Genomic DNA, 25,702 nt, shown 5'->3' on the forward strand with positions numbered 1-25,702 from the left:
TTGGGGGGGAGGGCCGCCCTGGGGGAGCAGGAGTTGGGGGGGGGGGAGGGCCGCCCTGGGGGAGCAGGAGGTGGGGGGAGGGCCGCCGGGGGGGAGCAGGAGTTGGGGGGGAGGGCCGCCCTGGGGGAGCAGGAGGTGGGGGGGGGGCCGCCCTGGGGGAGCAGGAGTTGGGGGGGGGAGGGCCGCCCTGGGGGAGCAGGAGTTGGGGGGGGGGGAGGGCCGCCCTGGGGGAGCAGGAGTTGGGGGGGGGAGGGCCGCCCTGGGGGAGCAGGAGTTGGGGGGGGGAGGGCCGCCCTGGGGGAGCAGGAGTTGGGGGGGGGGGAGGGCCGCCCTGGGGGAGCAGGAGTTGGGGGGGGGGGAGGGCCGCCCTGGGGGAGCAGGAGTTTGGGGGGGAGGGCCGCCCTGGGGGAGCAGGAGTTGGGGGGGGAGGGCCGCCCTGGCGGAGCAGGAGTTGGGGGGGGGGGAGGGCCGACCTGGGGGAGCAGGAGTTGGGGGGGAGGGCCGCCCTGGGGGAGCAGGAGTTGGGGGGGAGGGCCGCCCTGGGGGAGCAGGAGTAAGGGGGGGGGCGCCCTGGGGGAGCAGGAGTTAGGGGTGCCCCTGGGGGAGCAGGAGTTGTGGGGGGGCCGCCCTGGGGGAGCAGGAGTAAGGGGGGGGCGCCCTGGGGGAGCAGGAGTTAGGGGTGCCCCTGGGGAGCAGGAGTTGTGGGGGGCCGCCCTGGGGGAGTAGGAGTAAGGGGGGGGCGCCCTGGGGAGCAGGAGTTGTGGGAGGGGGGCGCCCTGGGGAGCAGGAGTTGTGGGGGGGCCCGCCCCCGCCCTGGGGAGCAGGAGTTGTGGGGGGGCCCGCCCCCGCCCTGGGGAGCAGGAGTTGTGGGGGGGCCCGCCCCCGCCCTGGGGAGCAGGAGTTGTGGGGGGGCCCGCCCCCGCCCTGGGGAGCAGGAGTTGTGGGGGGGCCCGCCCCCGCCCTGGGGAGCAGGAGTTGGGGGGGGGCCCGCCCCCGCCCTGGGGAGCAGGAGTTGTGGGGGGGCCCGTCCCCGCCCTGGGGAGCAGGAGTTGTGGGGGGGGCCCGTCCCCGCCCTGGGAAGCAGGAGTTGTGGGGGGGCCCGTCCCCGCCCTGGGGAGCAGGAGTTGTGGGGGGGCCCGCCCCCGCCCTGGGGAGCAGTTGTGGGGGGCGCCCTGGGGAGCAGGAGTTTTGGGGGGGCCCGCCCCCGCCCTGGGGAGCAGGAGTTGTGGGGGGGCCCGTCCCCGCCCTGGGGAGCAGGAGTTGTGGGGGGGCCCGTCCCCGCCCTGGGGAGCAGGAGTTGTGGGGGGGGCCCGTCCCCGCCCTGGGAAGCAGGAGTTGTGGGGGGGCCCGTCCCCGCCCTGGGGAGCAGGAGTTGTGGGGGGGCCTGCCCCCGCCCTGGGGAGCAGTTGTGGGGGGCGCCCTGGGGAGCAGGAGTTTTGGGGGGGCCCGCCCCCGCCCTGGGGAGCAGGAGTTGTGGGGGGGCCCGCCCCCGCCCTGGGGAGCAGGAGTTGTGGGGGGGCCCGCCCCCGCCCTGGGGAGCAGGAGTTGTGGGGGGGCCCGCCCCCGCCCTGGGGAGCAGGAGTTGTGGGGGGGCCCGCCCCCGCCCTGGGGAGCAGGAGTTGTGGGGGGGCCCGCCCCCGCCCTGAGGAGCAGGAGTTGTGGGGGGGCCCGCCCCCGCCCTGGGGAGCAGGAGTTGTGGGGGGGCCCGCCCCCGCCCTGGGGAGCAGGGTGTTAAACTCATCTTTCCTAACTACAGGAAGTGGACGAACCCAATCAACCCCCCTAACATTTACAAGTCGGTGCTCTGTAGTCCTGAGAAACGTGGAAATTGCCGCGTAATTAATTTTTAGTGAACCACGGGATTTATGACGTTGTGGTTGGTGGTAGTGGTGGTGTAGTGATAACAGCCCGGGGCGTTATTTTCCCGGAGCCTCGGGGACGGTCAATATTTGCTCTGCTGGCCTGTTTGTCCTGTGGCTCAACTGGTCTGTGGCAGGGGTAACTGGTCTGTCTGACTCGCCCAACTGTTGAGGTCTGCCAGCTGCTGTGCTGCCACGTACGTACGTAATGTATGTATTTCCTAATGCTATCCTCGCTATCTTGCCCTTTTACCCACTCCTCGTACCTTCTAGCCCCGGGACCCCCATCCCCGGGACCCCCATCCCCGGGACCCCCATCCCCGGGACCCCCATCCCCGGGACCCCCATCCCCGGGACCCCCATCCCTGGGACCCCTTACCCTCCCCCATCCCACTCAGGGTAATTGTCTGTCAGTTTACAACAAAAAGCACCACAAATGTTTTTTTCACGGTTCGTTATTTTTGTTTATATTCATTGTTTAATAGCATTAATTCCCAAGAATAAGTTGAACACTGCTTGTGATACTTGACTTAGTGTGATGCTGTACTCGCCTAGTTGTGCTTGTCGGGGTTGAGCTTTAGTTCTTTGGTCCCGCCTCTCAACCATCAATCAATTGGTGTACAGGTTCCTGAGCTCATTGAGCTCAATCTTTTCTACATTTGAAACTACAGTATGTATGTATGTGAGTCAGCCTCCACCACATCACTTAGTGGGGCAATCTATTTTTAATTATGACGTTGAAAAGTCTTGCTAATGTGTGTGGCTCATTTGGGTTCTCCGCTCCACCTGTGTCCTCATGTGCGTGTACCACCTGTGGTAAATGTTGTCTTTGTCCACCCTGTGTGCTGGTGAGGTGCTGTGAGTGATCCTTCTGTGAGTGGCTCCTGTCCTCCTCCCACCTCACGGGCTGTTGCACCTTGTGTCATACAGAAAGCTTAAAAGAAGTAATTAAGCTTGTCAGGAAGTGACCAAACTGTTCGGTATATTTGGTGGCGCAGGTGCCAAGTAATCAATAATGGCCAACATCTTCCGTCACAGGTGCGTCTTCGTGTCCTCGGCTTCTGAACACACGTCTCTCTGTAGTGTGTGTGTGTGTGTGTGTGTGTGTGGGTGGGTGTGTGGGTGGGTGGTGGGGAGGTGTATTCACCTAAGCCTGCAGCTCTTGGACCCCGCTTTTCTAATCGTCCGTTGTCTAATGTACTGACTTCATTTCTTTATCACATCTAAGATATATTTCTCTGGCGCACACATCCAGGCTGCAGCTGATAACAGGCGTCCAACTCCCAGGTACCCATTTACAACTAGGTGATCAGAGGCATCAGGTGAAAGGAGCGCTTACTAATTATTAGTCTCGGCCGAAAATCGAACAAAGGTCATTTGATCGTGAATCGCGGACACGAACCACTCGGCCGAGAGAGTGTGTGTGTGTGTGTGTGTGTGTGCGTGCGTGTGCGTGTATATATATAAACACAGACCAAACGAGGCCTGGCGCCAACACGAGCCGCTGCTGACGAAGTGGTTACCATGATAATCACCGTACGAGACTCTGGGTCCTGTCAGGGACAAAAGAATATGCCCGCGGCGCAAGACAAAGATAAAGTATTCAATATTCGGTTTTCAGTTCCAGCAAACTCCTAGTTTGATGAGGTTGTCCATGTGAACATTTCCTGGGTGGAGGATTGACGTCATCAGTAACTGGTCAGATGTCCAGTACTCATATGGGTTCAGTTATTGTTGTCAAGAGTCTCCAGGCGCTAGATGTTCCCTGCAGCGGGTGGCAGCCCTGTGTCTCTCCCTGCAGCGGGTGGCAGCCCTGTGTCTCTCCCTGCAGCGGGTGGCAGCCCTGTGTCTCCCTGCAGCGGGTGGCAGCCCTGTGTCTCTCCCTGCAGCGGGTGGCAGCCCTGTGTCTCTCCCTGCAGCGGGTGGCAGCCCTGTCTCTCCCTGCAGCGGGTGGCAGCCCTGTGTCTCTCCCTGCAGCGGGTGGCAGCCCTGTGTCTCTCCCTGCAGCGGGTGGCAGCCCTGTGTCTCTCCCTGCAGCGGGTGGCAGCCCTGTCTCTCTCCCTGCAGCGGGTGGCAGCCCTGTGTCTCTCCCTGCAGCGGGTGGCAGCCCTGTGTCTCTCCCTGCAGCGGGTGGCAGCCCTGTGTCTCTCCCTGCAGCGGGTGGCAGCCCTGTGTCTCTCCCTGCAGCGGGTGGCAGCCCTGTGTCTCTCCCTGCAGCGGGTGGCAGCCCTGTGTCTCTCCCTGCAGCGGGTGGCAGCCCTGTGTCTCTCCCTGCAGCGGGTGGCAGCCCTGTGTCTCTCCCTGCAGCGGGTGGCAGCCCTGTGTCTCTCCCTGCAGCGGGTGGCAGCCCTGTGTCTCTCCCTGCAGCGGGTGGCAGCCCTGTGTCTCTCCCTGCAGCGGGTGGCAGCCCTGTGTCTCTCCCTGCAGCGGGTGGCGGCAGCCCCGTGTGTGTCTCCCTGCAGCGGGTGGCGGCAGCCCCGTGTGTGTCTCCCTGCAGCGGGTGGCGGCAGCCCCGTGTGTGTCTCCCTGCAGCGGGTGGCGGCAGCCCCGTGTGTGTCTCCCTGCAGCGGGTGGCAGCAGCCCCCCGTGTGTGTCTCCCTGCAGCGGGTGGCAGCAGCCCCCCGTGTGTGTCTCCCTGCAGCGGGTGGCAGCAGCCCCCCGTGTGTGTCTCCCTGCAGCGGGTGGCAGCAGCCCCCCGTGTGTCTCTCCCTGCAGCGGGTGGCAGCAGCCCCCCGTGTGTCTCTCCCTGCAGCGGGTGGCAGCAGCCCCCCGTGTGTCTCTCCCTGCAGCGGGTGGCAGCAGCCCCGTGTGTGTCTCCCCCTGCAGCGGGTGGCAGCAGCCCCGTGTGTGTGTCTCCCTGCAGCGGGTGGCAGCAGCCCCGTGTCTCTCTCTCCCTGCAGCGGGTGGCAGCAGCCCCGTGTCTCTCTCTCCCTGCAGCGGGTGGCAGTAGCCCCGTGTGTCTCTCCCTGCAGCGGGTGGCAGCAGCCCCCCGTGTGTCTCTCCCTGCAGCGGGTGGCAGCAGCCCCGCGTGTGTGTCTCCCCCTGCAGCGGGTGGCAGCAGCCCCGTGTGTGTGTCTCCCTGCAGCGGGTGGCAGCAGCCCCGTGTGTGTCTCCCCCTGCAGCGGGTGGCAGCAGCCCCGTGTCTCTCTCTCCCTGCAGCGGGTGGCAGCAGCCCCGTGTCTCTCTCTCCCTGCAGCGGGTGGCAGCAGCCCCGTGTCTCTCTCTCCCTGCAGCGGGTGGCAGCAGCCCCGTGTCTCTCTCTCCCTGCAGCGGGTGGCAGCAGCCCCGTGTGTCTCTCCCTGCAGCGGGTGGCAGCAGCCCCGTGTGTGTCTCTCCCTGCAGCGGGTGGCAGCAGCCCCGTGTGTGTCTCTCCCTGCAGCGGGTGGCAGCAGCCCCGTGTGTGTCTCTCCCTGCAGCGGGTGGCAGCAGCCCCGTGTGTGTCTCTCCCTGCAGCGGGTGGCAACTTTCTGCAACAATTACCCGCTGTCATTCTCATGCAAGAGTTGATAGAACGATCAACCCGGATTGTTTCCAACAGGACTCCCCCCCCCCCCCTGGCCCTGCAGGAGGGTGGCCAGGACCTGGAGCGGGGCAGCTCAACACTCCTCCTCAACACCCTCTACTCTGAAGGGACACGTCGCTCTAGGGATTTGTCAACAACTTGCACAATCGCCTGCGAAACCTGTACATCTTTCAATAAACTGGTTTTAATGTAAACAGTTTACATGGCTGTGCTTTACACGAGTATGCTGAACGTCTGCCAGCATGTGTACTCGCCTAGTTGTGCTTGCGGAGGTTGGGCTCTGACTCTTTGGTCCCGCCTACCTACCTACACGCTTACAGTGTAGAGTACACCGTCCTGGGAATATAAAGTGGCAACGGGAACAGGCTAAACAAAGCACTTAAGGTGTAGAGGTAATGACGGGGAGGGTGGCGGGAGATGACGGCTCGCCTCGGAGGCCGCGATCAATGGACACCCCCGGCCCCCCTCCCTTGGGGCTGGGACACCCCCCCTCCCTTGGGGCTGGGACACCCCCCTCCCTCGGGGCTGGGACACCCCCCCCTCCCTCGTGGCTGGGACACCCCCCCTCCCTCGGGGATGGGACACACCCCCCTCCCTCGGGTCTGGGGGACACCCCCCTCCCTCGGGGCTGGGACAACCCCCCTTCCCTCGGGGCTGGGACAACACCCCCTCCCTCGGGGCTGGGACACCACTCCCCCCTCCTTCGGGGCTGGGACACCACCCCCCTCCTCCTTCTTCGGGGCTGGGACACACCCCCCTCGGGGCTGGGGGGGGACACACCGCTTCATCAGGAGCTGGGGGGGGCGCACACCCCCCCCCCCCCGTCGGGGCTAGGGGGGGGGGGACAGTTATGATCATTGTTTACAAACCATTTAAAAGGTTGTAAATGGTCAAAATCAATCGTGCAATGGAACTTTAACCCTGGTACCCTGGCACCTATAGTACCCGGGCCTCGTGGTACCCGGACCGGGTGTTGCAAGCTGCTGGACCAGAGCCCCATTACCGCTCCTCCGAGGCCCCATTACCCACTAATGCGCAGCTTCAAACACAGTGCTTTAACTAACACAGTTATCAGGAGGGATAAGTGACCACTCGAGTGAGTATGATAAGAGAACGAAGTGGTGACAGGAACTTTCTCCCATTATTCTTTATTTCTCTTTCTTTCCCCACCTTCCTTCCTTTCCATATTGCTTCTTCCCCGTTCATAGTCGAGGTCTTTATATCTTGTACTGATCGTGGCTACGTATTCTGTAACAGTTTACGAGCACCGAGGTCGTACGAGGTCGTCCTCAACCCCATGGTCACTGTTATGGAGGACCTCGTGGCGCTTCCGGGCTCGTAAGCTGCTGAGTGAATACTGCGCCGCCGAGATCACAGGTACAGCTCTCGTAAGGGCTCCCAGAGTCCACGAGCAGCTCAGTAAACACCATTTAGTTTACCTTGCTTGAGCCAGAGATCACTACAACACCTTGGCTCATCCTGACAAGGCTCAGATCCTATTTTAATTCACATTAGTCTACGTTAGTCAGAGTTTCAACCAAAAATTCAAGTCTGAGTGGAGGAGCAGAGATGAGGAAGCATCTGTTGCATGTTCAAGCGGTGGTGTTGACCAGGTGTTTCCTTCCCAGGATGACCAACCCGACGATGGCACGAGCGGAGGAGGAGGGCGGTGTGAGGGCCAAGGACCTCGACAGGTCGAGGAGGACCACCACGCCTGCCCACCGTCAACTCAGCCACAATATATCCAAGGCTCAGCTCAAGGGTAAGTGTCTACATGAGGGAGGAAGGGAGAGGAAGGGAGAGGGAGTGTGATGAATGAAGGGAGTTTGGGAGAACAGAGAAAGACCAGAGTGAGGAGAAGCCAAAGAAGAAAGCCAGTGACAGGGGAAATCTAGTTATAGAGAAAGGGAAAGTCAGAAAGGCTGAATACCGACGGAGGTGAGAAACATTTCATATATTAAAATATATTTTTAGATGGTATTACAAATGACTGACATATATAAATTACCCATTAGTATACAAACTGGTAATTCATAAATGACCTAACGCTTTTACAATTGGCCTACTTTCTTTTCAGATCACATGTTACAAATTATTATTATTATTATTATATATATATATATATATATATATATATATATATATATATATATATATATATATATATATATATATATATATATATATATATAATCTCTTTCTTTCCCCCCCCCCCCTTTTATGATTTCCTTCTTGGCCTGCAAGACGTATTCTTATCTCTGCAATGTTGCTTCATTAATTTAAATTTCAAATTTTAAGTTCGAATATTGAACTTGATTCAACATTTGAAATATTGTGTGTCTCGGAGTAATAAAAACCGAACAGAGAAAAGAAATAAAAAAAATGTGCGCGAATACGAAATATAACGATAAAGAGCCAAAAATTCGTTTGCTTGATAGTTGATAACTGAGATTAGTGTGGGAGCCCTAACATACCCTTTTATCATGGGCATGGCGGCCATGTGTGAGTGTTGGGCCGCCTACATACCCGGGCTCATGGTATGATAATTATGTTTACATATACATTTCTGGATAGCGTGCTCGGCGTTGCCCAGGTGATGGAGCTTCCTTTCACAATATCATCTCTGCAACAGTGTTCATGACGCGCAACACTCATTACTGTAGCCATCAACACTGCAGGCACCGCCAGGCACCGCCAGGCACCGCCAGGCACCGCCAGGCATCACCACCTCCACCTTCGTCTTCCCCAGTAATGAGGCAGCTAGCGTTGCTCGCCTCGTCCTCATCACCCACGTCTCCACACGCCTTTCACAAGTGTTCTGTGGTCCTATAGGCATAACACTTTCTCCTGATGATTTCCCTACTTCTTGATTGCGATTACTTTACGACGATTTCGGGGCTCAACGTCCCTGAAGCCCGATCCCCGACCAGGCCTCTTCCCTGGATTTGTTTCCGTGAGATTGCAGACGTCAAGTACTTGGCAAGATATTTGGCTTCTACATCACCTCTCCTGTGTCCTACACCTGTGTCCTACACCTGTGTCCTACACCTGTGTCCTACACCTGTGTCCTACACCTGTGTCCTACACCTGTGTCCTACACCTGTGTCCTACACCTGTGTCCTACACCTGTGTCCTACACCTGTGTCCTACACCTGTGTCCTACACCTGTGTCCTACACCTGTGTCCTACACCTGTGTCCTACACCTGTGTCCTACACCTGTGTTCTGTGTCAGAGTTCAACAAGGTACACGAGAAAATAGGATACATGTTCTTTATAAATAAAACAATATTTCTTAATTGACCTAATGTAATATAATCCAATCTAACGTAACCTAGTCTAACATAAAATAATCTGGCTAACCTTAACCTAAGCCAAGCCAAGCCTGAGTCACAGTTGGAATAACCTGACATTAATGTAATGTTGGTTTATGTAAGCATCCTAATGCTGTATCTACTCCTTAATTGTCATACAACTGGAAGCGCTTTTCCAAAATGGTGATGATTTTGTGGGTGTTGAAAATTTCAGTTCATGACGAGGGCTGGTAACACGCTTGACCAGACACTAGTGTAAGGTTAAATATAAGGGATACCTGATCAACCAGGCTGAGACTCATACGTCAGGCTGCGAGCAGTCGCGTCCAACAGCCTGGTTGATCAGTCCAGCAACCAGGAGGCCTGGTCGACGACCGGGCCGCGGGGACGCTAAGCCCCGGAAGCACCTCAAGGTAAGGGAGAGATCCGTCACAACACAACCTGGAGTAGTGACACTCAACGTCTCGCAAGCCGGTTATAATTATTATCTTTATAGACAAAATTTTTATTAAAATTGTCTTGTCTAAGGATTTCAATTAAGTCTTAAGTGAGGATAATGCTGGTATTGACTGTCACGCAGGACAGAGGGTCATGATCTGAAGCACTTACTGGACTCCTTGCCGGAGCCTAGTGCTCCTGCTGGGTGATTTCATTTGTCGTCATTCTCTTTGGGGTGATGTTCTGACGAATACCCGGGGTCGCCATCTTGAGCCGTTTCTCCTCTCTTCTTCCCTGTCTCTTCTGAATTCTGGTGAGCCCACTCATTTGGACTCTCGGACTCTCACCCTTTCCTGTCTTGATCTTTCTCTTTGCTCTTCTTCTCTTTACTTAGATTTCACGTGGTAGGTTCTTGATGACCTCCATGGCAGTGACCATTTCCCCATCCTTGTTTCCTTTTTCTCTTTTTGCCCTTACCTCTCCTTCCCTAGGTGGCAGTTTTCTAAAGTGGACTGGAACCTATTTACCCTCAGTGCTGCTCTCTCTGACCTCTACTTCTGCCTCTCCCTCGCTCTCTCCTCCTTTTTCATGACACTGTCTTCGACGCTGCCCTCCGCTCTATTCCTCGCTCTTCCTCTCGGAGTCCACGGAAGTGCGTTCCCTGGTGGAATGCAGACTGTGCTCGGGGTGTCTGCTGTAAGCATGCAGCCTGGAAGAGGCACATCCGTCGGCAGACAGCCGATTCTTTTCTTTTCTTTCGGAAAGTGAGTGCGGTGGCCCGTAGGGCCATCTGTACAGCTAAACGTGAATGTTGGGCATCTTATGTCTCCACAATAATGTCCGAAACTCCCCTGCCACAGTTCTGGAAGCGTATCCGCAAGATAGGGGGTAAGTTCGTTCCCAATGTTTCACTGGTCCTTCACCTCCGTGGTACTCTTGTGGCGGACCCGTTGCAGGTCTCTACCGAACTGGGTTCCCATTTATCTTATGTTAGCTCTGGTCTTCATCTTCCCCCGATCTTTCCTTCTTCGTAAACCTGTCCTTGAGTCTCGTCTTTTAGATTTCTGCACTCGTCTTCGACTTTCCTATAACGATCCCTTCTCTCTCTCTGAACTTCGTTCTGCCCTGGCCCTCTGCGGTTCTATGGCGGCGGGCTCCGATGGTATTCATTATGAGATGCTTTGCCATCTCCCTCCGTGCACGTCTCGGTATTTACCGAGTCTATATAATCGGATCTGGGAGTCGTCGTCAGTTCCTGAGGACTGGCTCGATGCCGTTGTCCTCCCTGTTCGCAAACCAGGGTCTCCGGGAACTTACCCCTAAGGACTTTCGCCCTATTGCCCTCACAAGTTGTGTTTGCAAACTCTTTGAACGTATGGTTAACGTTCGTCTGATGTGGTTCCTGGAACACCATCTCCTCGTCTCCCCTTCTCAATTTGGTTTCCGCAAGTGCCGCAGCACGACAGATGTCCTGGTGAACTTGGAGGTCTATATTCGTACTGCTTTTGCTGCAAAGACTTCCGTTGTTGCCGTCCTTTTTGACATGGAAAAGGCTTACGACACCACTTGGCGATATCATATTCTATCCCAGCTTCATTCTTTTGGCCTTTGTGGTCATCTCCCTCTCTTTCTCTGCAGCTTCCTCTCTCGTTGTTCCTTTCAGGTGCGCCTTGGTGCTGCTCTCTCTGCCTCTTTTCGGCAATACGAAGGTGTGCCCCAGGGTAGTGTTCTGATCACTACTCTTTTTCTGGTTGCCCTCAATAGTCTTCTTTCCTCTCTTCCTTCAGGTGTCTTCTCCGCTCTCTGTCTATGATCTTACCCTTTGCTGTCAGGGTGATGATTCGCCTCTCCTTCAGCGCTGGCTTCAACTTGCGATTGATGCCGTGTCGTCTTGGGCCACCGATCATGGCTTCAAGTTCTCTACTTCTAAGACTTGTGCCATGCCCATTACTCGGAAACGGGTCGTTCTTCGTTCCTCTTTGTCACTTTATGGTAATCCCCTTGAGTACAAAGATTCTGCAAAGCTTTTGAGGTTATTCCTTGACACTCGTTTGTCTTGGTCTCCCCATATCTCTTACCTCCGTGTTGAGTGCTCTAAGGCCCTTCCCCTCCTTTGGGTATTGTCCCATACTTCTTTGGGAGCGGATAGGCACACTCTCCTTGCTTTACATTCCTCTCTCGTCCTGTCTAAGCTCGATAATGGTTGCCCTGCTTACTCGTCTGCTTCTCCTTCTACTCTTCGCCGTCTTGATGCTTTGCACCATACTGGGTTGCGCCTCAGTTCTGGTGCCTTTCGTTCGACTCCCGTCCTTAGCTTGTATGTTGACACTGGCTTCCTGTCTCTCCAGGACCGCTGTGATCGCTACTGTCTTCGCTATCTTACGAGGTCCTTACAACATCCTTCCTCTAGCCTCTGTCATGCTTTAACTTTTACCTCTCCTGGGGTTCCTGTTCCTCTTCACCACCTCCCTCTTTCTGTCCGGTTATCTCGCTTACAGGATTCTTTCTGTTCGTGTTTCTAATGTTTCTCCTCGTGTTGTTCCTTCTTTGCCCCCCGTGGAGAGTCCCCCTTCCGCAGTTTTGTACGTCCTTGACCCGCATCACTAAAGCTTTTATCCCTCCTACGGTTCTAGAACACGTTTTCCTTGAGCACTTTTCTTCTCACTCCTGCTCCGTTTCTGTCTTTACCGATGGGTCTAAGTCTGCGGACGGTGTTGGCTACTCTGTTGTATTTCCTGATCGCACTTATGTGTCGCTTACCTCCGGAGACTAGCATCTTTACAGCGGAGCTTTATGCTATTCTCTGCTCTTCGTCTCCTGCTTTCTCGTTGTCAGTCCTCCTTTGTAGTTGTTAGTTGACTCTCGTAGTGCCCTCATGGCTCTCGGGTCCTTTAATCCGGTTCATCCAGTAGTTGTCGAGATCCAGCATTGGCTGTTTCTTGTTCACAGTAAATTTAAGTCGGTTGAGTTTTGTTGGGTTCCCAGCCATATTGGTGTGTCTTTAAATGAGCGTGCGGATGCTGTCGCCAAGGAAGCTGTCCACTCTTGTCCTATCTCTCGTAAAGGTATTCCATATTCCGACTTTTACCCGGCTATCCATTCTTCCATCCTTGCCTATTGGCAGGCTTCTTGATCGTCTGTTACTGGTAACAAACTACGTACTTTTAAATGTTGTGTTTCCTAGTGGCCGCCCTCCTACCACTGTAACCAGCTATGGGAAACAGCTCTGGCGAGGTTGCGTATTGGCCATACTCGCTTAACCCATGGTCACTTGATGGAGCGCCGCCCCGCCCTGCTGTGTGGTGTGAGGAAGAAAAAAAAAAAAAATAGTAGTTAGTAAACAGTTGATTGACAGTTGAGAGGCGGGCCGAAAGAGCAAAGCTCAACCCCCGTAAAAACACAACACAACAAGTAAACACACACTTTCGCCCCCCACCCCCCGCACACTCTCGCCCCCCCCCCCCACACACTCTCGCCCCCCCCCCCCACTCACTCTCGCGCCCCCCCCACACACTCTCGCGCCCCCCCCACACACTCTCGCGCCCCCCCCACACACTCTCGCGCCCCCCCCACACACTCTCGCCCCCCCCACACACTCTCGCCCCCCCCCACACACTCTCGCCCCCCCCCCCCCACACTCTCGCCCCCCCCCCCCCACACTCTCGCCCCCCCCCCACACTCTCGCCCCCCCCCCCACACACTCTCGCCCCCCCCCCCACACACTCTCGCCCCCCCCCCACACTCTCGCCCCCCCCCCACACACTCTCGCCCCCCCCCCACACACTCTCGCCCCCCCCCCACACAATCTCGCCCCCCCCCCACACACTCTCGCCCCCCCACACACTCTCGCCCCCCCCCACACATTCTCGCCCCCCCCCACACACTCTCGCCCCCCACACACTCTCGCCCCCCCCCACACACTCTCGCCCCCCCCCACACACTCTCGCCCCCCCCCACACAATCTCGCCCCCCCCCACACACTCTCGCCCCCCCCCCACACACTCTCGCCCCCCCCCACACACTCTCGCCCCCCCCCACACACTCTCGGCCCCCCCCCACACACTCTCGCCCCCCCCCACACACTCTCGCCCCCCCCCACACTCTCGCCCCCCCACACACTCTCGCCCCCCCCACACACTCTCGCCCCCCCCCACACACTCTCGCCCCCCCCCACACACTCTCGCCCCCCCCCACACACTCTCGCCCCCCCCCACACACTCTCGCCCCCCCCCCACACACTCTCGCCCCCCCCCCACACACTCTCGCCCCCCCCCCCACACACTCTCGCCCCCCCCCCACACACTCTCGCCCCCCCCCCACACACTCTCGCCCCCCCCCACACACTCTCGCCTCCCCCCCCACACACTCTCGCCCCCCCCCACACACTCTCGCCCCCCCCCACACACTCTCGCCCCCCCGCCCCACACACTTTCGCCCCCCCCACACACTCTCGCCCCCCCCACACACTCTCGCCCCCCCCCCACACACTCTCGCCCCCCCACACACTCTCGCCCCCCCCCCACACACTCTCGCCCCCCCCCACACACTCTCGCCCCCCCACACACTCTCGCCCCCCCACACACTCTCGCCCCCCCCACACACTCTCGCCCCCCCACACTCTCGCCCCCCCCCACACACACTCGCCCCCCCACACACTCTCGCCCCCCCCACACACTCTCGCCCCTCCCCACACTCTCGCCCCCCCCCACACACTCTCGCCCCCCCCCACACTCTCTCGCCCCCCCACACACTCTCTCGCCCCCCCCACACTCTCTCGCCCCCCCCCACACACTCTCGCCCCCCCCACACACTCTCGCCCCCCCCCACACACTCTCGCCCCCCCCCCACACTCGCCCCCCACACACACTCTCGCCCCCCCCACACACTCTCGCCCCCCCCACACACTCTCGCCCCCCCACACACTCTCGCCCCCCCCCACACACTCTCGCCCCCCCCCCACACACTCTCGCCCCCCCCCCACACACTCTCGCCCCCCCACACACTCTCGCCCCCCCCCACACACTCTCGCCCCCCCCCCACACACTCTCGCCCCCCCCACACACTCTCGCCCCCCCCCACACACTCTCGCCCCCCCCACACACTCTCGCCCCCCCCCACACACTCTCGCCCCCCCCCCACACACTCTCGCCCCCCCCACACACTCTCGCCCCCCCACACACTCTCGCCCCCCCACACACTCTCGCCCCCCCCACACACTCTCGCCCCCCCACACACACTCGCCCCCCCACACACTCTCGCCCCCCCCACACACTCTCGCCCCTCCCCACACTCTCTCGCCCCCCCACACACTCTCGCCCCCCCACACTCTCTCGCCCCCCCCACACTCTCTCGCCCCCCCCCCACACACTCGCCCTCCCCCACACACACTCACCCCCCCCCCACACACTCACCCCCCCACACACACTCACCCCCCCACACACACTCACCCCCCCACACACACACTCACCCCCCCCCACACACTCACCCCCCCCCCACACACTCACCCCCCCCACACACACTCACCCCCCCTCCACACACTCTCGCCCCCCCACACACACTCTCGCCCCCACCCCACACACTCTCGCCCCCCCCCCACACACTCTCGCCCCCCCCCCACACACTCTCGCCCCCCCCCACACACTCTCGCCCCCCCCCCCACACACTCTCGCCCCCCCCACACACTCTCGCCCCCCCCCACACACACTCTCGCCCCCCCCACACACTCTCGCCCCCCCACACACTCTCGCCCCCCACACACTCTCGCCCCCCCCCCACACTCTCTCGCCCCCCCCCCCACACACTCGCCCTCCCCCCACACACTCTCGCCCTCCCGCCACACACTCTCGCCCCCCCCCCACACACTCTCCTCCCCCCACACACCCCCCCACACACACTCACCCCCCCACACACACTCACCCCCCCCACACACACTCACCCCCCCCCCACACACACTCACCCCCCCCCCCACACACACTCACCCCCCCCACACACACTCACCCCCCCCCACACACACTCACCCCCCCACACACACTCACCCCCCCACACACACACTCACCCCCCCACACACACACTCACCCCCCCACACACACACTCACCCCCCCCACACACACACTCTCCCCCCCCCACACACACACTCCCCCCCCCACACACACACACTCTCCCCCCCCCACACACACACTCACCCCCCCCCCACACACACTCACCCCCCCCACTCACCCCCCCCCCCACACACTCACCCCCCCCCACACACTCACCCCCCCCCACACACACACTCACCCCCCCCCACACACACACTCACCCCCCCACACACACACTCACCCCCCCCACACACACTCACCCCCCCCCACACTCACTCACCCCCCCACCACACTCTCACCCCCCCCCCACACTCACTCACCCCCCCCACACTCACCCCCCCCCCCCACACTCTTCTACGGACGACGGACTTCAAGGCGACCAGAATGGATGCGGTTGCTATGGTAACCAGAGATGCTTCCAAATGAAACTCAATACTTTGCAAATTACCCGCTTCTCGCCTCCGCTCCGGCCCGTCCGCTTGCCTAGTACGTCATATTTTTTACGGATTCGTCTAGTTGTTAAAAAAGGAAAAAAAAAAGACGTATTGCATAACTTAAAGCAACGTAATATTTTCGTTTTCTATGCATCGGCCTCGGCTTTAATACTATAACCCACAGTATTAAAGATACATAGTACAGGGTGATAAAAATACTGGGACAAGCAGGAAACGTTGGTCTTCATAAGGAATACTGAGGGCCACCGGCCCTTGTGGGCTGGTCGGGGACAAGCAGCCCCGAGAGCCACTATCTCGACTAGCGTCGAGGAGGACAGGAAACCAGCGGGTTGTCAAAGGTCACGTGATTATTCCTGATAATTATTTCCTGCCGAATTTTAAACTGCAGTAGTGTTGTGGCATTGGCTGCTACGGCGAGTAGGCGGTTCCATGGGTTTATAACACTGTGGGTGAAGAGGCATCTCTTGTCCTACACTGTGGGTTGTTGAGCTTGCAGCTGTTGCTCCTTGTCAGTCACTCTGCACGTTTCATAGAAGTGGTTTAGACCGATACGACATATAAGACTTCGTAAGAAATTTTAGAATAGACAAAATATGAAGGAAAGAGGGTGGGAGAGTTTAGTTCATTTATTATGCACCCCATACCCATCTTGTGGGCGGTAGTGGAAAGGGAGAGAGGGTGGGCAAAGCCAGAGGGGTGGGAAAGAGGTTTGGGAGGAGCTGTAACAATAAGAGAAGGCGCCATTGAAACACTCCAGAAGTCACTGTAACATAACAGAAATGTCACCACTGTAATGTTGGTATAACTGGTAACCCATTTTTGGCAGTAATAACTGCACTGATATAACTCCCAAAGAACTGGGAGAGTCCGCCCTCGCAGCAGAAAATGCTCATAAATTTATCAGGGGAAAGGGGGTTGGGAACATGACTAAGGTGTTAAAGATATTTTTAAAATTATTACAGACCAGATTGAAGATAAGGTTACTTTTAAAACAAATAATTCCCGCAACCACTCCTGGAACTTTAATAATTAGGCTAATTGACTCGGGAGGAGACCAGTCAACTAATAGTGTGTTGGGAACATTAATAATGGGTGAATGGAGTTCCTTTTAGTTTCCCCTCCGTGGTGCCTCCTTGCCGTGGTGAGGGGGCTCACGTACACCTCCCTGGGACCGGTGTGGGTTGCCTGTGCCCCCCCCTCTCCTGCCCCCTCTTTGGGTGGTGTACATGCTGAAGGACACCACGTAGGACCCTTGTGAGCCCCTACGTGGTTTGCCGAGGCTGACTGGCGCCTCTTTACTCTCCGTGCTACTATTTCCGATCTCTCCGTTCTGCCTCTCCCTCACCCCCTCCTTTTTCATGACACTGTCTTTGACGCTGCCCTATGCTCTATTCACGCTGTTCCTCTCAGGGAACGCGGAAGTGCATTCCCTGGTGGAATGTGGACTGTGCTCGGGCTGTCCCGCTGTAAGCGTGCAGCCTGGGAGAGACATCGCCGCCGGCAGACTGTCGAGTCTTTTATTTTGTTTCGGAAGGCGAGTGCGGTGGCCCGTAGGACCATCCGTATAGTTAAACGTGCTTGCTGGATGTCTTATGTCTCTACCGCTACGTCCGAAACTACTCTACCTCTGGTCTGGAAGCCTATCCGCAAGATTGCAAGAAAGTTTGTTCCCGATGTCTCCCTGGTCCTTCGCCTCCGTGGTGCTCTTGTGGTGGACCCTTTGCAGGTCGCGACCGAACTGGGTTCCCACTTTTTGTCTGTTAGTTCTGATTCTCATCTTCCCCAATCCTTCCTTCTTTGTAAGCCTATTCTTGAATCTCGTCCTTTAAATTTCTCTACTCATCTTCACCTTCCCTATAATAATCCCTTCTCTCTCTGAGCTTCAGTCTGCCCTGGCCCTCTGCGGTTCTATGACGGCGGGCTCCAATGGCATTCATTATGAAATGCTTCGCCATCTCCCTCTGTGCATGTCTCAGTATTTACCGAGTCTGTACAATCGGGTCTGGGAGTCGTCGTCAGTCCCTGAGGACTGGCTCGATGCTGTTGCCCTCCCTGTTCGGAAACCAGGGTCTCTCAGGACATCCCCCAAGGACTTCCGCCCTATTGCCCTCACGAGTTGTCTGCAAGCTCTTTGAACGTATGGTTAACGTTCGTTTGATGTGGTTCTTAGAACACTATCACCACCGCTCCCCTTCTCAATTTGGTTTTCGCAAGTGCTGTAGCACAACGGATGTCCTGGTGAACTTGGAGGTCTATATTCGTACTGCTTTTGCTGCGAAGACCTCCGTTGTTGCCGTCCTTTTTGACCTGGAAAAGGCTTACGACACTACCTGGCGGTATCATATTCTGTCTCGACTTCATTCTTTTGGCCTTCGTGGTCATCTCCCTCTCTTTCTCAGCAGCTTCCTCTCTCGTCGTTCCTTTCGGGTGAGGCTTGGTACCACTCTCTCTGCCTCTTTTCGGCAATACGAAGGTGTGCCCCAGGGTAGTGTTCTGATCACTACTCTTTTTCTGGTTGCCCTCAATGGTCTTCTTTCCTCTCTTCCTTCCGGTGTCTTCTCCGCTCTCTGTCGATGATCTTACCCTTTGCTGTCAGGGTGATGATTCGCCTCTCCATCAATGCCGGCTTCAACTTGCGATTGATGCCGTGTCGTCTTGGGCCACTGATCATGGCTTCAAGTTCTCTACTCCTAAGACTTGTGCCATGACTTTTACTCGGAAACGGGTCGTTCTTCGTCCCTCTTTGTCACACTATGGTCATCCCCTTGAGTACAAAGATTCTGCAAAGCTTTTGGGGTTATTCCTTGACACTCGTTTGTCTTGGTCTCCCCATATCTCTTACCTCCGTGTTGAGTGCTCTAAGGCCCTTACCCTCCTTCGGGTATTGTCCCATACTTCTTGGGGAGCGGATAGGCGCACTCTCCTTGCTTTGCATTCCTCTCTCGTCCTGTCTAAGCTCGATTATGGTTGCCCTGCTTACTCGTCTGCTTCTCCTTCTACTCTTCGCTGTCTTGATGCTTTGCACCTTACTGGGTTGCGTCTCGGCTCTGGTACTTTTCGTTCGACTCCCGCCCTCAGTTTGTAAGTTGACACTGGCTTCCTGTCTCTCCAGGACCGCTGTGATCGCTACTGTCTTCGCTATCTTGCACAGTTCCTTGCAACATCCTTCCTCTCGCCTCTGTCATGCTTAAACTTTTACTCTTCCCGTGTTTCCTGTTTCTCTTCATCACCTCCCTCTTTCTGTCTGGTTATCTCGCTTACAGGATTCTCTTTCCGTTCGTATTTCTAATGTTTCTCCTCGTATTGTTCCTTCCTTACCTCTGTGGAGAGTCCCCCTTCCAAAGTTTTGTACGTCCTTGACCCGCATCACTAAAGCTTTTATCCCTCATATGGTTCTGAAACGCCTTTTCCTTAAGCACTTTTCTTCGCACTCCTACTCTTTCCATCTTCACCGATGGGTCTAATTCTGTGGATGGTGTTGGCTACTCTGTTGTTTTTCCTGACCGCACTTATGTGTCGCCTATCCCCGGAGGCTAGCATTTTCACGGCAGAACTTTATGCTATTCTCTCTGCTCTGTCTCCTGCTTTCTCATTGTTATTCCTCCTTTGTGGTTGTAGTTGACTCTCGTAGTGCCCTTATGGCTCTAGGGTCCTTCAATCCTGTTCATCCGGTGGTCATCGAGATTCAACATTGGCTGTTTCTTATTTCTAGTAAATTTAAATCAGTAGAGTTTTGCTGGGTTCCCAGCCATGTTGGTGTTTCTTTAAATGAGCGTGCGGATGCTGCCGCTAAGGAAGATATCCGTTCTTGTCCCATCCCATATTCCTTATCCCATCAAGATATTCCTTATTCCGACTTTTATCCTGTTATTCATTCCTCCATCCATGCTCGTTGGCAGGGTTCTTGGTCCTCTGTAGTTAGTAACAAGCTGCGTACTCTCAAACGTAGTGTGTCCCCATGGCCCTCCTCCTGCCACTGTAACTGGCAGTGGGAAACTGCTTTGGCAAGGCTGCGGACTGGCCATACTCGCTTAACTCACGGTCACTTAATGGAGCGCCACCCAGCTCCTTATTGTCCAAACTGCATTGTCCCTCCTACGGTCGTGCATATCCTTGTTGAATGTCCTGACTTCCAGGACGAGCGTGTGTCCTTGTTTTCCGACCGTCCCCCGCGGTCACTTGTCACTCAATAGAATTCTTGGTGATCGGATACTTTTAATATCGTTCGCCTTAAGCGTTTCTGTTCTCGTATTGGCATTCTTGGTGATATTTAGCGCCCTCTGATTATTCCGCACTTTGATGGTGCTACATAACCTTCCCGGCTTCGTGCCTTCTTTTGATAATTACCTTACCTCCTTTTAGTTTTACTTCATGAACTACAATGGGAATATATTTGCTCATAAAAATACTCGTAAGATTACAGGAAATATCCAAATCAACTTAAGATCTACGTCTCAGAATTAAGAGAAATATATATATATATATATAATATATATATATATATATAATATATATATATAATAATATATAATATAATATAATAATATATAATATATAATATAATATATAATATAATATAATATATAATATAATATATATATATATATATAATATAATATATATATAATATATTGGTGTATACTGGCAGCAGGTTTTCTTTCAAACATGTTTCATTGAATATGATCGCATATTCTGTATTTATTATTTTCTGGTTTAGGGCTTCTATCCCTCTAACTATTTTCTTAGCATCAGGGCTTAATTGAAATAGGAGTTCTCCAAAACTCATTTTCGTACTTTTGAGGTGAAGAAAAGAAGTGATTTACTATAGAGTGTATTACACTTATTTATATAATTTGCACAACGTTTCGAACCTCCATGGTTCATTCTCAAGTGAACAGATCTTACAATACTAGTTGATTTTATACCCGCACTGGGTCAGGTGATAATACAATAAAGGTGAAAACATGGGGGGATATATATAAGGGATAAATGTGAGGTGAAACATAGAGGCTGCAGAAGGCTTATTGGCCCATACGAGGCAGCTCCTATCTAAACACAAAGATTAATCCAGTGTAATTGGCCTATTATGTTGGACATTGTCTTCTGTGTTGGCATCGATATGTTCTGGTCTTGTCCTTACTCTCATGGTGGGTAGGGTAAATAGTTCCGTGATTTGGGTGTTCATGGTAGGTCGTTCTATTCTTATGTGAATTGCCTCAAGAATTTGTAATCTTCTTGCATCTTGGGTTTTGTCTATTATGCAGGTATTCTTGTTCAACATTTCTCTGGTTCGAAACGTTGTGCAAATTATATAAATAAGTGTAATACACTCTATAGTAAATCACTTCTTTTCTTCACCTCAAAAGTACGAAAATGAGTTTTGGAGAACTCCTATTTCAATTAAGCCCTGATGCTAAGAAAATAGTTAGAGGGATAGAAGCCCTAAACCAGAAAATAATACACAGAATATGCGGTCATATTCAATGAAACATTATATATATATATATATATATATATATATATATATATATATATATATATATATATATATATATGCGAACAAGCCTGAATGGTCCCCAGGACATATGCAACTGAAAACTCACACCCCAGAAGTGACTCGAACCCATACTCCCAGAAGCAACGCAACTGGTATGTACAAGACGCCTTAATCCACTTGACCATCACGACCGGACAAAATGAGGTGATAGCCGAGGCTATATGAACCACCCCACCGCCGGCACTCGGATAGTTATCTTGGGCATAGCATTTTACCAAATCACCTCATTCTTTGGGGCACACATGAGGAACACAAATGCGAACAAGCCTGAATGGTCCCCAGGACATATGCAACTGAAAACTCACACCCCAGAAGTGACTCGAACCCATACTCCCAGAAGCAACGCAACTGGTATGTACAAGACGCCTTAATCCACTTGACCATCACGACCGGACAAAATGAGGTGATAGCCGAGGCTATATGAACCACCCCACCGCCGGCACTCGGATAGTTATCTTGGGCATAGCATTTTACCAAATCACCTCATTCTTTGGGGCACACGTGAGGAACACAAATGCGAACAAGCCTGAATGGTCCCCAGGACATATGCAACTGAAAACTCACACCCCAGAAGTGACTCGAACCCATACTCCCAGAAGCAACGCAACTGGTATGTACAAGACGCCTTAATCCACTTGACCATCACGACCGGACAAAATGAGGTGATAGCCGAGGCTATATGAACCACCCCACCATATGCAACTGAGTTTTCAGTTGCATATGTCCTGGGGACCATTCAGGCTTGTTCGCATTTGTGTTCCTCACGTGTGCCCCAAAGAATGAGGTGATTTGGTAAAATGCTATGCCCAAGATAACTATCAGAGTGCCGGCGGTGGGGTGGTTCATATAGCCTCGGCTATCACCTCATTTTGTCCGGTCGTGATGGTCAAGTGGATTAAGGCGTCTTGTACATACCAGTTGCGTTGCTTCTGGGAGTATGGGTTCGAGTCACTTCTGGGGTGTGAGTTTTCAGTTATATATATATATATATATATATATATATATATATATATATATATATATATATATATATATATATATATATATATATATATATATATATATATATAAAATACACAGGAAATTAATACACAGTAGGTTTATTTAATAAGGCAAATTAATTAACCCTAAGCTAGTGACGTCTTAACCTTAGAGGCATGGTAATGGACAACAAATTGTACAGGGAACTGTCAGATACCTTTATACTGCTTCTCAGCCAGCGTCGTGGCCCCCCCTGGTTGTTCACCCACTACCAGCACTTCCCCCAACCCCTGCCAGCACTCCCCCCCCCCTCCCACACAACCCCTGCCAGCACTCCCCCCCACACAACCCCTGCCAGCACTCCCCCCCCCCCCCCACACAACCCCTGCCAGCACTCCCCCCCCCCACACAACCCCTGCCAGCACTCCCCCCCCCACACAACCCCTGCCAGCACTCCCCCCCCCCACACAACCCCTGCCAGCACTCCCCCCCCCACACAACCCCTGCCAGCACTCCCCCCCCACACAACCCCTGCCAGCACTCCCCCCCCCTCCCACACAACCCCTGCCAGCACTCCCCCCCCCACAACCCCTGCCAGCACTTCCCCCCCCCCACAACCCCTGCCAGCACTCCCCCCCCCCCACAACCCCTGCCAGCACTCCCCCCCCCACAACCCCTGCCAGCACCCCCCCCCACAACCCCTGCCAGCACTCCCCCCCCCCCCACAACCCCTGCCAGCACTCCCCCCCCCCACAACCCCTGCCAGCACTCCCCCCCCCCCACAACCCCTGCCAGCACCCCCCCCACAACCCCTGCCAGCACCCCCCCCCCCCCACAACCCCTGCCAGCACTCCACTTGACACTAACTACTTTTGGAGACGAATGCTTCAAGGACGTAACAGCTCCACCCACTCGGGCTCTCCTGCACTAAAAAGAACTCCGCCCCTCCTAGGCCTATACCCAATCAGCTAAAACAATGCCTAAGGTCCTCAGCCAATGACAAGTCATGCCTGGCCTTTGTCCAATGACAACTATAAACTCCAAGAAGGTGAGATTTTCTCACGAAACTGTGTTAAACTGTCCTGTCACGTCTTCCCTCTTGACTTGAGCAAGCCTCTTGTAATGTGAAGCAGCAGTTAAACCAACGCCCTCACCGTCCCCGAGGAGTGGAGAACAATTAAGGTAGACGACTTCCAACCACTAGCAAAGTGCTGGGGAGAAGGGCTAATAACAAGGAGGTAGAGAGAGAGAAGTCCCACATGCCTGCCTCCCTCTCTCTCTCTCTCTCTCTCTCTCTCTCTCTCTCTCTCTCTCTCTCTCTCTCTCTCTCTCTCGAGAGAGAGAGAGAGAGAGAGAGAGAGAGAGAGAGAGAGTGAGAGAGGGGGGAGAGGGGGGGAGGGGGGGGGGGGGGGAGGGCACAAAATATTTTTTTTTTATATTCCACGACAATCTAATCTCTGAAGTGTTGGTGATTGACGGGGTGACAGAATGATAGACAGGCCGATGATAACCTCCCGTTCCCCTCACCTTTTCTGTCCAACCCCCCCGCGCTCTCATCTAATATGTCGCAATTTTAACGGAATCGACCCATCCGTTAAAACTGCGACGTATTAGAAAAAATAAAACGCACCAATATTGACGTTGTGTGTGTGTTGTGGTTCTGGAGTGTGTCCAGAAGTATAGTCTGGTTGCGGGTTGGTCAGTACGCTCCTGTGGTCGCCTTAATAACCCTCCACCACACGCTGATGGGTCCTCGGCCCCACACCAAACTAATTTTTGACTATCTCTACAAATTTGAGTTACTCCCAACACTGAAGATTTCGATCTATAGCGATTATTATTATATAGCGTCCCCCCCATGTACAGGGGCCCCCCACCATGTACAGGGGCCCCCCCACCATGTACAGGGGCCCCCCCACCATGTACAGGGGCCCCCCCACCATGTACAGGGGCCCCCCCACCATGTACAGTGGCCCCCCACCATGTACAGGGGCCCCCCCACCATGTACAGGGGCCCCCCACCATGTACAGGGGCCCCCCACCATGTACAGGGGCCCCCCACCATGTACAGGGGCCCCCCCCACCATGTACAGGGGCCCCCACCATGTACAGGGCCCCCCACCATGTACAGGGGCCCCCCACAATGTACAGGGGCCCCCCACCATGTACAGGGGCCCCCCCACCATGTACAGGGGCCCCCCCACCATGTACAGGGGCCCCCCCACCATGTACAGGGGCCCCCCCACCATGTACAGGGGCCCCCCCACCATGTACAGGGGCCCCCCCACCATGTACAGGGGCCCCCCACCATGTACAGGGGCCCCCCACCATGTACAGGGGCCCCCCACTATGTACAGGGGCCCCCCACTATGTACAGGGGCCCCCCCACCATGTACAGGGGCCCCCCCACCATGTACAGGGGCCCCCCCACCATGTACAGGGGCCCCCCCACCATGTACAGGGGCCCCCCCACCATGTACAGGGGCCCCCCCACCATGTACAGGGGCCCCCCCACCATGTACAGGGGCCCCCCACCATGTACAGGGGCCCCCCCACCATGTACAGGGGCCCCCCACCATGTACAGGGGCCCCCCACCATGTACAGGAGCCCCCACCATGTACAGGGGCCCCCACCATGTACAGGGGCCCCCACCATGTACAGGGGCCCCCCACCATGTACAGGGGCCCCCCACCATGTACAGGGGCCCCCCACCATGTACAGGGGCCCCCCACCATGTACAGGGGCCCCCCACCATGTACAGGGGCCCCCCCACCATGTACAGGGGCCCCCCCCCACCATGTACAGGGCCCCCCCCCACCATGTACAGGGCCCCCCCACCATGTACAGGGGCCCCCCCACCATGTACAGGGGCCCCCCCACCACCATGGACAGTGGCCCCCCCACCACCATGTACAGGGGCCCCCCCACCATGTACAGGGGCCCCCCCACCATGTACAGGGGCCCCCCCACCATATACAGGGGCCCCCCCACCATGTACAGGGGCCCCCCCACCATGTACAGGGGCCCCCCCACCATGTACAGCCCGCCAAACACACACCGAAACTACGACGTTGGTACAACGTTCGAACAAGTTTTAACACCTAACCAGTTATAACAACCAATATAGTAAGTTGTAACAACGTTCTAATACGTCATAAACACGTTAAGCCAAGATGTAACAACTTTATTACAAGTTGTAAAAAGCGGAAAATGGAGACAGTTTCGGTTTGTGTTTCCAGGGAGGGCCCCCCACCATGTACAGGGGCCCCCTACCATGTACAGGGGCCCCCTACCATGTACAGGGGCCCTCCACCATGTACAGGGGCCCTCCACCATGTACAGGGGCCCTCCACCATGTACAGGGGCCCTCCACCATGTACAGGGGCCCTCCACCATGTACAGGGGCCCCCCACCATGTACAGGGGCCCCCCACCATGTACAGGGGGCCCCCCCACCATGTACAGGGGGCCCCCCCACCATGAACAGGGGGCCCCCCCAC

The 25,702-nt window shown here is 55.8% G+C and overlaps 1 protein-coding gene across 2 annotated transcripts in view; it reads left to right on the forward strand.

The window, feature by feature from the left end:
* LOC123757995 (uncharacterized) overlaps positions 1 to 25,702 on the forward strand; it is a 208,387-nt gene that overhangs the window by 64,355 nt on the left and 118,330 nt on the right. For both annotated transcript variants that reach the window (XM_069338920.1, XM_069338921.1), the window contains exon 2: positions 7,011 to 7,144. In XM_069338920.1, the coding sequence (XP_069195021.1) occupies positions 7,012 to 7,144 (133 nt within the window). In that variant the 5' untranslated portion in view covers position 7,011. The remainder of the gene's footprint in view (positions 1 to 7,010; positions 7,145 to 25,702) is intronic.

This window comes from Procambarus clarkii, chromosome 40 (genome assembly GCF_040958095.1).
Source record: "Procambarus clarkii isolate CNS0578487 chromosome 40, FALCON_Pclarkii_2.0, whole genome shotgun sequence".
Lineage (NCBI taxonomy): Eukaryota > Metazoa > Arthropoda > Malacostraca > Decapoda > Cambaridae > Procambarus > Procambarus clarkii.